At 38.3% G+C, this 14,191-nt stretch overlaps 1 protein-coding gene across 4 annotated transcripts in view; it reads right to left on the bottom strand.

Moving 5' to 3' along the window:
• LOC149951838 (G protein-coupled receptor dmsr-1-like) overlaps positions 1 to 14,191 on the bottom strand; it is a 194,679-nt gene that overhangs the window by 3,209 nt on the left and 177,279 nt on the right. For all 4 annotated transcript variants that reach the window (XM_090168284.1, XM_090168283.1, XM_090168282.1 and 1 more), the window contains exons 3-5: positions 5,756 to 5,905; positions 4,281 to 4,513; positions 789 to 1,271 (exon numbers count right to left, since the gene is read on the bottom strand). In XM_090168284.1, the coding sequence (XP_090024410.1) occupies positions 789 to 1,271; positions 4,281 to 4,493 (696 nt within the window). In that variant the 5' untranslated portion in view covers positions 4,494 to 4,513; positions 5,756 to 5,905. The remainder of the gene's footprint in view (positions 1 to 788; positions 1,272 to 4,280; positions 4,514 to 5,755; positions 5,906 to 14,191) is intronic.

Genomic DNA, 14,191 nt, shown 5'->3' with positions numbered 1-14,191 from the left:
CGCCCGTAAAACGTTCAGCGTAAAGGCTCGTCCAATGAAATTTGTACACAGCACTGTGGTAGCGTGTTTAAAGGCTAGTTACGTTCTCCTTGTGTTTGTCGCTCCTAGCTACCACTGTTTTTGTTTTACTAGCGACAGTTAGCTATAGCTCCAATTAAACATGCTATCAGGGGCTAAAATAAGGATTTTTTAGAACTGCCCAAACCAAATATATACAAACCCCCAAAACATCATTTCAATGAGCTATATAAGCAGTTGAAACCTTGGAATTATTTTATTTTTTAACAACTTGTTAAATAAAACGACAATAGCTGCATACAGAAGGTAGTAAGGACAATTATTTTATTTAACTGATATGTACTGGAAAAACCCGTCGATCCCGACATCTCTCTTGAGCTAATCAGGTTTTTTAAATCTTTCATAAGACCTTTTCACACGAGCCAACTTTTCAAATCAAAATGCTGAGTCATTTCTCGCATACTTTTTTGGTGGATCAACTCATCGAACTTTTATTCACACGAACCAACTAGTTGACTCATCTAGTTGGGTCAAAAAGTTGGCTCGTGCGAAAAGGCCTTTACTTTTTGCGCTAAATTCACGATAAATAGCACTGCCCAAATCTGATTTTATAACTGCCCATAACTGTCAGAACTGCCCACTATTTTAAACCCAGCCTGCTGGTAGAAAAGTGAAATTCATAGAACCAGCATAATCAAAGAAGTTTATACTCCCTTTAATTTAAAAGTTTTTACGGGCGAATAATGAGGACGTATTAAGTGATATCTTACTACATATCCCTTGGTACGGTGGCTGGATTCTACCTCCTGGACGGTGAAGGTAATGTACACGGGGATGCAGAAGAGGGCGCAGTTGACGTAAGTGAGGATAATGGCTAGTTTGGCTCGCCACATGCTGCACCATTTCTTGGAGCTGGCCGGGAAGCTGACTGCCAGGAATCTCCAGATAGCCAACGTCACGGTCAGCCAAGTGGAGACTGAGTGGAAGACCACCGTCCAGTGAGCGTGGATCAGCGTGAAGACGGTCCAGCCGTAGCAGTAGCGGTACTCTTCGTTGTCGTCCGTCTCGGCCGTCATGTACGTGTGGATCGTGAAGGGGAAGTACGAGATCATCACCAGCATGTCGGCGACTGCCAGACCCGTCAAGATGGCGTTGGTCGGGGACAACATGTCCTTTCGAGTCAGCACGATGATGTTCAAGATGTTCGCGAAGATTCCGAAGATGCAGACGAAAATACTCAGCCAACCGTGCACCTGCGAACAAAAAGGTGGATAAAATGCAGCCAGACATCCTAGACGGATACGATTCGACGGTATATAGCAATTCATTCGAATCTGCGCTATAAAACCCATCCAACCCAGCTTTTCGCCTTTTGAGAATCCGAATGGCGATAAATAACTTCTCAATAGGTTTCCAATCAAAGCTTCATTCCCCACCAGCAACCATCTCCTTTTCCTTTTCATCTCAAACGAGAGAGAAAGAACGGGCGACCGATTTGGGAGCTCGAAGATTTTCAACTTTCTATACATATACCCTACACACTCCCTCCGCTAAGAACGGGGATCTTAAAATTGATTGTTCGGCCATGAAAACCGTCCGAGAAAAGCCGATTCTAAAGTGTCGCAATTTGACCTTTGACACGCCGCTACCAAAAACCTCCGACGACCGTTATTTATTATCTTAATTACAAAGACCCTTATTAGAGACTCGGTCACGCTCTTTGTTTGGCTTCTAAACAACGCGAGATTATTCCAACGTCTTAAAGGTCAGCCACGCGTTACCCGATAGTCGGCGTTGGCTCCGTCCCATTCGGTATTTACCTCGTTCTTCGATGTCAGATGGAGCTGCTTGTACCTGCCCACCCACCCCGCTCTGTTTAGGCTTAACGAGAGCGACCAAATAAAGAGAGGGCTCGTGTTAGATTAGAGATACCCCGGACAAACATCAACATGAAGCTTTTCGAATAAAGTGGACGTCTTAAGAAAAATGGTCCCCAATAATGAGAAAGTCGCCTGACATTGGATCGTCCAAGCTCCGACGAAATTAAAAAGCCAGAGGGCGTGTGTCCCACTTTATTGGCCATCGCACCCGACCACACGCGCTCTTTGGCCACAACTATTTGCCCGGCTATCTAAGCGGAACAGAGTTGCCAGCTACTAAGTGACGTGTTCCAACCCAAATGGAAATAAAACTAGCCCAAAAGGTATTGATAATTTTTTGTTTTATTCGCGACCGAAAACTATCGCGACGCCATCTTTTGGTTGTCGTCGAAAACTAGATTGTTAGCGTATTAGCAGACTTAATTAGAGTTTGGAAAGCAGTTGCATAAGGACGTTTAGTTAAACATATTATCATAATAAATTAAAAGTTAATATTTTCATTTCATTATAGTTTTACATTTTGTGTTTCCTCCATGCTAACACAGAGCAGATTTTGGAATTTTCTTTAATTTGACAATAGCAGACGCTAGATCATAGGCGCTACATCTGAAGAGCGTGGCGTGGCAGCGCCACCTACACTCATTTCGGTTGTGAATTGCCTAATATTAAAGGTATTTTTGGCCTTTTAAAAAATGAAAAATAGTCTTAAGGAAAGAATTGCTTGAGTATGGATTGGAGCCAGTCATCTGGTCATCGATCAACCGAAAATAATTTTGTCAGTGATCCCGTTTTGACTACATAAGGGGAAGCCAAAAGAGAGAGGTTTATCTTGGGCAAATCAATTTCTTGATCCGAATCACAAACAATAACCCCACCAGCGCTCCTACCGAGAAAAAGGTGAAACGTTTCGACTCAAATACAAAGCATGTACGTAAAAAATAATAGTCATTGATGAACTATAGATATTAGACCTAAGGTTGTTCTCTTAATATATTTAAATAGTTTTAGATCTTCATATTGCATCTCCCTCCAGCGCTCCTACCGACAAAAAGAATAAACGTTTCATTTGATTCATCAGAATCGTTTGATTCATCAGAATCGTTTGATTCATCAGAATCTTTTGATTCATCAGAATCGTTTGATTCATCAGAATCGTTTGATTCATCAGAATCGTTTGATTCATCAGAATCGTTTGATTCATCAGAATCGTTTGATTCATCAGAATCGTTTGATTCATCAGAATCGTTTGATTCATCAGAATCGTTTGATTCATCAGAATCGTTTGATTCATCAGAATCGTTTGATTCATCAGAATTGTTTGATTCATCAGAATCGTTTGATTCATCAGAATCGTTTGATTCATCAGAATCGTTTGGTTCATCAGAATCATTTGATTCATTATAACTGTAATTTTCAGATATATCAGACTCACTAGAACTACTACTATTTCATTCTGACTCAAATCTATATGGCTTTATTTGTTGCATCGCTAAAATTTCTTCATGTAAAATTAAATTACTCGAGGTTTAGGACTAAGAGGTTTAAATTGTCACTTAGGCAGTTTCCAACTTGTGACGTCGGCCTTAAAAATAACACGTGACAGTTAGCGTTTTCCTGTTTCGGAGTGATTCGCGTTGTCTGCTTAAAATCAACTTTCTAATGCGAATTAAAAATTAATTACGGTCACAAAATATAATTAAACTGTTTTTAAGATGTACAGGGTGTTTCAATAGGTTAAGCAAAAATTTGAAGGAGTTGTAGGGGGTGACTTGAGAAATATGCCTGTTTTTTCCCCATTTTCCTACGATGAGTGAAAAGAGCGTCAGAGAGCTTCAAAGTGTGGCCTACTAGTCCCTGGAAGTAGGCTGCAACAAGCGCAAAACCAAGCAGCGGGGAAATGCGAACACTAAGGTTTGGGTTCGTGTGATAGGTAAAAAAGGACTTTGTAAACAAATCGAGGTAACCAGCGTAAAAAGGTAAACCTAAACAGTTAAAAATTAGATAAAGAGTGAATTTTAATTTTGGTTTTTAAAATTAAAGCTTTTATAGTGCACTTAAATACGTTGTTTTTATCTAATTTTTAACTATACTAATGCACTAGTAAGTAGTATTTTTATAATTAAACCTAAACAGTATTTAAAGTCCCTGCTCCTTGGTTTTGCGCTTGTTGCAGCCTACTTCCTAGTAGTAGTAGACCACACTTTGAAGCTCTCTGGCGCACTTTTAACTCATCGTAGGAAAATGGGAAAAAAACAGGCATACTTCTCAACTCACCCCCTGCAACTCCTTCAAATTTTTGCTTAACCTGTGTTATACCATAAGCTTCACGAATAAATTGGTTTTTATTTTTTATTAAATGTAACCTTTAAAGGGGAGGATTACCTGCAGGTAACTGGCACGAAATCTCTCGAACTCTTCTCCGTAATAAGGGATGGACTCCTGTTGCGGTGCCTCGAATTTCCCCTCGCTGAAGATGGACGCGTTCATCGGCATCATCCCAATGGCGGAGAAGTTGGAGTCTTGCAGGTTGAGGATCATCCATTTTTCGATGTTTAATTCGTCGCCGAAATCGTCCGAGGTCACGTTCAACACCATTTTGCTTTTTGGAACGCCGCCTGGAGTCGTAAAAATAACCAATCACCAAATAACCGATCACAAAATACACTGGCTGCCTTAATAGGTGGTTCCTTTTCGCTTGTTCCGGGATTTCGGGGTACACAGTTAGAAAAAAGGGTTTCCATGGGTTTGCTTTGGGTTTAAAAAAGGTTTAGGAAAAAATTATAAACCCTTAAGGTTTGTTTTGGCAACTTGCATGGTTTGAAAAGGGTTTAAATGTTTAAAGGAAACACCTATAGGTCAATGGAAAACCCTTAGGATTCCAATTTAAGAACCTATAGAAAAAAAATAATAATTTATCCCTTTTTAAAACCCTTTTCAAACCCTGCACGTTTTAAACCATCTCACGCCATCTACGCCAAAATTTGATATCAAGCCGTATAATAATTTCATAAAACGTAAAGGAAGACGGACATTCCCCAAAATGGTTTCTCCAAACATCGTTGCAATCATACATCTTTCGGTGGTTCTGTGGTAAAACGCCCGCCGGTCGTGTTAGAGGGGTTGGGTTCGAAACGCGCCCGTTGCAACCGCCAAAATTTGTTATAAAGTCGTAAATGAATTAATTTTAATTTAATCTATAAATACGGGGGTATTGTTGCAAACCCTAGGAAGTTTTTAATGGGTTTCTAATGGTTCAATTTATAATCATAAAAGTGCTCATTTTTAAGCCTTGTGGGTTTGAAGATTTCCGTTAAAGGGTTTTGGAGGGTTTGAATTTGTGGAATTTTTTTTAAGAACCTTGGGGGTTTATCTTTTTTCTAACTGTGTAGGGTAAGAAGAGTTAGGCTATCACCTCATTTTACTCCGATTCTGTGGTGGCGAATAGTTGGAGTCTGAGTAAAAACGTTTTTCCAAAATGGCTGAATGTGGCCTTTTTAGCAGATAAATTCTGGCTAGCAGACGACAAAATCCGATTTACTCCCTTAAGCTTGGTTTCCACCAACGCGCGTAAGAGCGCGTCATAATGTTATTTTTTTGTCGCGCGTAAGAACATTTGCGCGTTTCAAAGCTGAGTGTCACTTTTTGACGCGCGCTGGTGGAAAACAAGCTTTACACCTCCTTTTCAGAAGAAGTAAAAAGAGTAGCCCTAATACTCCGGAACAAGCGAATAGTTTATGAGACGGAGTAATTCTCATCTTCGGAACAGGCGGATCAAACGTTTTATGGTAAAAAGAGTACACTTTTAGTCCGAGAACAGTCGAAAAGAAACCACCTTTTGTTTTTCCAGCGACACTTACGTTTAAATAAATTAACAGAATACGCGAGTGGCGTTTAAACGTAGAATCGAGATGTGAATATTTGAATGTATGATCTCAATCTCCTTCGCATCCCAAATACGTCAGGCCAGAAGTTAAACAAATTTTCACAGATGGTTTTCTGTCCCATTTCTGAAACGATAAAAACGTAACAAAATTAGATTTAGCGTGAATGAAAACCAGAAATTGTTACAATTACAAGTATAATTAATATAATAACCAATAATAATCAGCTAGGCTAATACCCAAGGCACCACCTTGTGTCCAAATCTACTAGCTACTTTTAATTCCATTAATTCCGGTGGCCGGGTTACCAAAAGTAGGAGGGTGGTGCAAACCTTTCATGACAGCTCCCTACACTTACTACACTCTTAAAACAAACGGTGTTTTAATGGTATATTAAGGGTGTAATATCTGTAAAAAAACACTCTTTAATGTTAATTTAAACGATCTAAAGGGATTTTTATTGTCCCAAATTAAAAACTTGAAAAGGTGTATAAAGGGTGTTATATTACCCCGTAAATTGAGTGATTTAACACCTCGTAAAGGTGTAGCTCCCTTAAGGCAGTAGTTTAGTACCCTAAAAGGAGTATTTTAACACTTTAAAGGTAGTATTGTAGCACCCTGAAGGGAGTCGTTTGGTACCCTAAAAGGAGTAGTCTTGTACCCTGAAGGGAATAGGTTTATACCACAAACTGTATAAAAAAGTAACCAAAACGGAGGACCTAAGCATCCCAAACAGTGTAAATAAACACCCTAGCAGGAAAACTGCTTTTTAATGTGTAGAATAACATCCTTTATAAACCTGTTAAGGTGTTAAATATGGGACAAGAAAATACACCTTTTGTTTTAAGAGTGTACTACCGTTAACCTGTATAAAATTTGATGGATCAAGATAATTTTAACCTCGCACCATAGATTCGAAATCATAGCCTTGCACGTAGTCAATAGCGTGTACCCACCTTGAAAAATTAGCTCAATAGTTACCATGGAAACCAACTTAAGATAGCGCCCTACAGCAACCGATGGAGACCGATATTTGGGGAGAAAAAATTTGGGGGACAAAAATTAAGTTTCTAAAATATTGTTAATTTGACATTTTAATATGGGCTGTAACGTTGAGCCGTGATGCTTTCACTGAAAAAGGACACTATTTTTTTACTTATGATGATATACTTAAGTAACCTTGAGCAGCCATAGGCCAAATTCTAAAAGTAAACGGTGGTTTAATAGAATTGTTCATTTTCTACGGTAATGTAAGCTCAGAAAGTATGAAATATACTCTCCAATTTTCCTTATGAATGAATAAAATAACCTTTATTAATCCACAAAATCTACGAAGTAGCACGCGTATTGGCCGCCCCTTTTTTGCAACGCCCCTTTCAAAGCCTCTCGTAATAATCCAATATGGAGGAACTCTCCGGGGAAGCTAACTTTGCCCCTTAATTCCATCAGCCAAGAAAGCCTAGGAAAAAATAAATTGGAAATAAAATAATATTCGCGATAATAAGAGAATAGGATAGCTTGATATGAAAAAATGAAATAAATTTTATTATAAAACGTCTGGTTTCCTGGCCCCCTCTCCCCTAAAATAGACTATTGCTAAGGCGTAGACATTTCCCCATCAGTTTTTATTCAAGATCCGTGTTAATTGAATTTCATGCCCTTTTTTTCTATACCTTTTTCCCAAAAGTAAAACGTAAATTTCTCCCCTAAAACTTTTTCCTTTTCCTGGACGTAGTTGATTTTCCCTTTTATGATATTTTATCGATTCCTTCCGTTGACTTTCTATTATTTTTAAACTTTTCTAAACTTTTGCTAGTCTTTTATACGAAACCGATAGATTAATTTTGCCAATAATAGCTTTTCACAGACTCCCTTCGGGGTTATTTTTTTATCTATATGAAGAAGACGAACCGTTTATTTTGATTAAGCGTTTTAAAAGTAAAATGTTTTGGGAATCCTGTGAAAAATGACTTTCATCAAATACGGTTTAAGGATATTGAAAGCCAACCAAACTGACAAGCCGAGTGAAATATTATTTAAGAAATAGGCCATTCTGTACTCAATTTTTAATTTATTTATTTTTGTTGGAAATAAAAGTTTAAAGAATATTTATCTTGTTGTCTCGGAAAATTTCAAGATTGAAGATTGTTTCGGTAATCAAAGGAATTGTCTTACAAGGACAGTACCCGAGGTGTTTATTGCCGATTTAGTTCAAAGTCGGCCGTAATGTGGACCTATATTAGATATGAAATTTCCCAAAAGGAGACGTTGCACTACCTATTCGATTTGCCATGGCAACCGAAAATGTTTTTGACCACTTACAACCAAAATAAGATTTTTCCCCTATTTTACCCAAAATTTGTTACAAATGTACCCTAAAAATGTTTCAATTTACCCAAACTTGATGAAATTTACCTAAATGTGGTCCAAATTACACATTTCGTGATTTTCAAAATTTTTCAAAATTTTCGTAGCTAGGACCCTGTGAAACCAAGAAAATCCCATGCTTTTTTAAATGGAGATTTTATTGTTTTAAGTGATCAAAAACATTTTCGGTTGCTATAGCAAAACGAATGGGTAGTGCAACGTCTCCTTTTGGGAAAGGACATCGCACTTCTTCTATGGGATTTGGCTTTCGACCGATTTTTTAAAATTGAAACATGTTGTTGGGCTTGATCAAAGGAGCAAAATTGTCCATTGCCATTTTTTCCTAGCTCCTATAGTTTGGCCAGTAGCAGCGGTCAAAAGTGGACGAAACTTAGTGTAGTCTATTTGTTAAAAGAAGTCTCGGCCCATCGGTTAGCGCTCTATGTTTGGGCTTCGCTAGTCTGGGCTCACTATCAATAGAGGTTTCTTGCCGAAATTCCGGGTGCTTCCCAAAACCGAGCGTCGTATTTGGTTTCGTTCTGTTCGTACGACTTTCTGATCGCACGATGAACGAACTCAGTAGATAAATAGTTAAGTATTGAGTCTTAACTGTCGTGTGACCGTGACTTTAACCGAGTATGTGCTGTATCGATAAATAAGTGTTTGATCTGTTGTTGAGTGACTGTTTCTTACCTATGAGCGATTGTTGAATGTGGGATTCAACGAAACGGTTAATCATATATATTCTGATTTCTTTAGTATTTATTTTATTTTATTATTGCTCATAAAATATTGAATAATAAATAATTCCACGTACGAAAATTCATCGAATAATAAGTTGCGAGAAAAGAAATAATGAAGTAGAGGTGTAAAAGTTTTGGCAAGAAAACTCTATTGATAGTGAGCCCGGACTAGCGACGCGCGAGCGTAGAGCGCTAACCGATGGGCCGTGACTCCTTTTAACAAATAGACTATACTAAGTTTTGTCCACTTTTGACCGCTGATACTGGGCAAACTATAAGAGCTAGGGAAAAATGGCAAGAGACAATTTTGCTCCTTTGATCAAGCTTAGCAACATGTTTCATTTTGAAAAATATCTGTCGAAAGCCAAATCCCATAGAAGAAGTGCGATGTCCTTTCATATCTCATATAGGTCTACATTACGCCCGACTTTGAACAAAATCGGCTATAAACACCTCGGGTACTCTCCTTGTTAGTTACAATCCTGGATCATGGATAATAAGTATAAAATAAAATAAATATACTCAGCTAGCTAGGCCAATACCCAATGCACCACCTTAGGCCCAAGTCATGGAACAACTTTTAATGCCTTTAAACAGGCGGCCGGGTTTAGTAAAAAAAATTTTACTTCTCAAGAGATGGGAAATTTTTCGAAATACCTGATCACATCGCATGTACCATGGCAAAACTTAGTAAAAGACATTTTTTTAAACTTGAGATATTTCATTTTCTTTACTTTGATTGAAAATTAGGATAAAATACACGAAATTACTCGGTAATAATAATAATCATCATCAGCTAGGTTAAGGGCCGGTGTAAGGGCAAGGCAAGCGAGGTGACTGCCCAGTGCCCCACGTTTCACGATGCTTCCCGGGGGCCCCGCTTTCAGTGTAAAACAATTTTTGGGCCCCTATTTCATATCTTGCTGCCTAGGGCCCAGCACCTGGTATAAGGCCGGGCCTGGCTAGGCTAATTCTATTGAACGCGGAATTGCAACTACATGTATAACTTTTGAGAAATAACGCAAAAAGCACACCGAAATTAAATTGGTATTTCACGGCTTTCACCAGAATCACCATGACAAAATTACTCCATGAACTAGATGAAGTTATAGCAATTAAGTATAATGCTTTTTCTAAGCGTTTGGTCTGCTCGTAATTAAGAATACAGGCTGCGTTAATTGCTCACGAGTTTTGGTCCCTGTTTTTGCCTTTTTCTAAGAAAATATGCCAAGCTTCTCTTAAACTCGAGATTGTAGTAGATGAAAGTAGTCTAACTTTCATAACGTCTGGGATCTTTACATTCCTTAGTTTTTACCTCTCCGAGGAGGGGTTATACAATCACCGTGTCTGTCTGTCTGTGTGTATGTCTGTGTGTCTGTCTGTGTGTCTGTCTGTGTGTCTGTGTGCTGCGATCGCGTTACCGGGCCAAAGTCCAAAACGCGTTACCGGGGCAAAGTCAAAAACCATGTTTGCAGTTTGGCAGAACCACTTCGTGACGGTGAGCGTTAATTGACGAATTTGCAGATGGGTTTGGTTGGTTGCGGTTGCTGTTTTCTTTAACGCTCACCCTCACGCCGGTTTCGACTAAGCTTTATTGGATTTTTGTTATTGTTATGTTTATGTGGGAATGTTGAGTTTGTTAAGTGTGCGTTTTGTATGTATGGGTGCTTTCTCTCCAGCTCCTTCTTATTGACTTTTGGGACGGACCGGGTGCTGAGGGTTACGATAAACGTCTCAACGTCTAAATGGCAGGGTTTCCACCAATTGCTTACGGTATTCGTCTTAGTATCAATTTGCGATCGCATCGGGCGGGATTCGAACCCGAGCCCTCCTGCATGACAGGCGAGTGTTCTACCACAGAACCACCGATACATGTTACGGTTCAAAGAAAATTATAAGCCCAGCTAAGCGGAAGAGTATATTAATAGTTTTTAAAGTCTAACGTTTTTACGTAGGAAAATTTAAAGGTCAAATCTGGTTTTAGCGCAGTCAGCAGATAAGATGGTTAAAGGGTAGAACCCGTTAGTTTTTTGTAATTTATTTCATTTTTTCAGTCGTATATTTTTATCTATTGTGTGTTTAGCGTATTAGTTTTCAAGTGTAATAGTTCATTTATGAAGAAAATATCGAGTTGTTTACATCGTGCTTTTACACTTATGTTGGTCTGGTTTTTAACTGGGTCGTCATTACTTCGTAATTTATTTTAAACGTTTTCTCGACTGATTAAGATGTTTAATGCAGTTCATCAATTGGGTTCGTTCGTTTTTATTTATAAAGAGCCCTAACTATTCCGTCTACGGTCATTTATTGATATACGAGCTGTCAAGGGGCTTTCTGTGCTTTGTGAATGGTAAGTTTTTCGCTTCTTGTTAATACATTTTTTATTGGTGTGAATATTTGGACATCTACGATTAAGAATGCAGTCATTGATTTCCTGGGTGTGCGAGTCATTATATGATATTGGAAATTGGACGGTATTGGTCTTTTTCATGCGGGATTCGAACCCGAGCCCTCCTGCATGACAGGCGAGTGTTCTACCACAGAACCACCGATACATGTTAAGGTTCAAAGAAAATTATAAGCCCAGCTAAGCGGAAGAGTATATTAATAGTTTTTAAAGTCTAACGTTTTTACGTAGGAAAATTTAAAGGTCAAATCTGGTTTTAGCGCAGTCAGCAGATAAGATGGTTAAAGGGTAGAACCCGTTAGTTTTTTGTAATTTATTTCATTTTTTCAGTCGTATATTTTTATCTATTGTGTGTTTAGCGTATTAGTTTTCAAGTGTAATAGTTCATTTATGAAGAAAATATCGAGTTGTTTACATCGTGCTTTTACACTTATGTTGGTCTGGTTTTTAACTGGGTCGTCATTACTTCGTAATTTATTTTAAACGTTTTCTCGACTGATTAAGATGTTTAATGCAGTTCATCAATTGGGTTCGTTCGTTTTTATTTATAAAGAGCCCTAACTATTCCGTCTACGGTCATTTATTGATATACGAGCTGTCAAGGGGCTTTCTGTGCTTTGTGAATGGTAAGTTTTTCGCTTCTTGTTAATACATTTTTTATTGGTGTGAATATTTGGACATCTACGATTAAGAATGCAGTCATTGATTTCCTGGGTGTGCGAGTCATTATATGATATTGGAAATTGGACGGTATTGGTCTTTTTCATGCGGCATGTGTCACAACGTCAACAGGAAGTCTACGAGTCGTCCACTACCAGATGTCGAATTTAGCTATTCTACGGTATCTTCATCAAGGGCGAGTGTTGAAATAAAATGAGCGTTAAAGATGCGGCAAGTATGTCGTAAGCGAGAAAAATACAAATACCCTCTGTAGATATTTATTTCATTAAAATTAGCTTCGTATTATATTTAACTGAGGAACTTATTCTGTAAATAGGGTTAAATTCAATTGTGCATTGTTTTAGTACGTCTAACTCACTGTTGTAACTACTTAATTTATATTATTCTGAATAAATTAAACTCGGTTGTTTCGTCTCAATTATTTTAATTAAAATTAAAATTTTATACCGGGTGTGATTGCACCGGAATTACGTTTTTAGTAAATAACTCTGAATTGCGGAGATATCTTCAAGGGTCGTCTCGAGAAATTAATACCACTAGGAACAATTCTTCCGAGGAGAGGTATATTTTGGCTTGCCAACCTGTTAAGAACCTGGGACTGTAGCTATGCAGTTATACCGACGCCACGTCCTAATTCAGGGTCCATCTTGATTTTATACCTAGAGTGCCATCTCTTGAACGGAACACGATACATTTTTTTTATAAAATAGTTATAATAATTAAAATAATAATAATTATTGTTTAAAAATGCGTTATATTTTATAATATTTGCGTATAGCGTATAAATTAAATTTATAAAATAATAATTTAATTTATATTTATGAATAATTTTGTAGTTTTTTATTTATAAAACGAATTAATATTATAAAACGAACCCAGTATATAAAAAATTATCGTCGCAGCATTTTCCAAAAGTTTATTTAGAATTAAGACAATTTTGCTTTTGTGAAAGCAGCTCACTAGGTGACCCAATCTAAGCCTTACAATTATTTTTATTTAAAAACTGTGTCGGTTTCAAGTTATCCCTTGCGGAACCGGTGGTAATTATAGCGAGCATTTCTTAATAACAATAGTCTATAAATTACTAGCTAAAACGACCAATAACAATCATTATATTCTTTGTAGCAGCTCAAAAGTTGTAAAGCACAAACTTCGATGGGTCTCAAGGATTACCCCCTCGTTATGAAAATGTTTGTTCATATTAGCCCCTCCCCCAATGAAAATACTAAAGGGTAATGCGCTTTTGGTTAGAGCATGTGTATCAGATTTGTAGCCCGGTGTACCGCAAACAGAGTGCACACCACCGGAGGTCCTCATCATAATGCCCTACGCCAGCGTCCGGACAGGTGACAGAACAGCCAAGGCTGCGAGAGAACCCTACCACTGACGGTCTCACCTTCGACACAAGCCGCTCAACACAGCAGCACGAATAAGAGCGGATGCTATAGCAACTCCAGCCGACACCCTACCTACGTAGGTAGAGAACCTTACCCTTCAGAAAGAGCTCCTAAAGGGGAACGATGGGCACACAGCGGCCCAAATAACCCGGCATAGCTGGCACCGGACACCCGGTGTGGCCCCAAAAGGCCGGGGAACAGGACCACTGCGCCTCATACGGAGACCCGCGTAAGTAAAATAAATAAAAATTACTTCCTTACGCAAAATGTTCATGTTTTTATTGAATTTTACTTTAACAGGCTAAATATACCGTTTACTAACTTTTTTAAACTATTTAAAAAAAATAGTATTTATACAATAAATTATCCATACCAAGAGTAATTTTCGCATTTTATATCGTTGGCAGTGTAATACAGATGATAGATTAATTTAATAAACTTTTGATTCAACTAAAGCCTAGTGTTTTTAATATCTACGAACATCGTGTACTTCCAAATCGACCTAAACATTCACCCCAAAATAGCATCAGCTTGCGAAACAACAGTAATCCTATAATTTGTTCTACGTCACGCAAAATCCATACACGCTTTGTTGGGTGTAAGTGGTAGCGATTGTTCAATCTAAGTAAGATTAGGCAATTTCGGGGTAGCCTAGAAGCGAGTGTCTTGAATTGGGGCCCTCTCCCACCCACCACGTTCCCTAATTTTTAACGTTCGTCCGCTAATAACGCGACTGAGTAGTAGGCGCTCCAGCTAACGTTCTTCCATCGCTCGCGTAATTATAAGGAACAAGAGCTTTAAAAGGCCACCGAAAGGG

The sequence above is a fragment of the Leiobunum rupestre genome, chromosome 3 (genome assembly GCF_980474605.1).
Source record: "Leiobunum rupestre chromosome 3, qqLeiRupe1.1.hap1, whole genome shotgun sequence".
Classification (NCBI taxonomy): Eukaryota; Metazoa; Arthropoda; class Arachnida; order Opiliones; family Sclerosomatidae; genus Leiobunum; species Leiobunum rupestre.
Note: the sequence above shows the minus strand (reverse complement) of the source record. Positions and strands in the feature narration are given on the sequence as shown.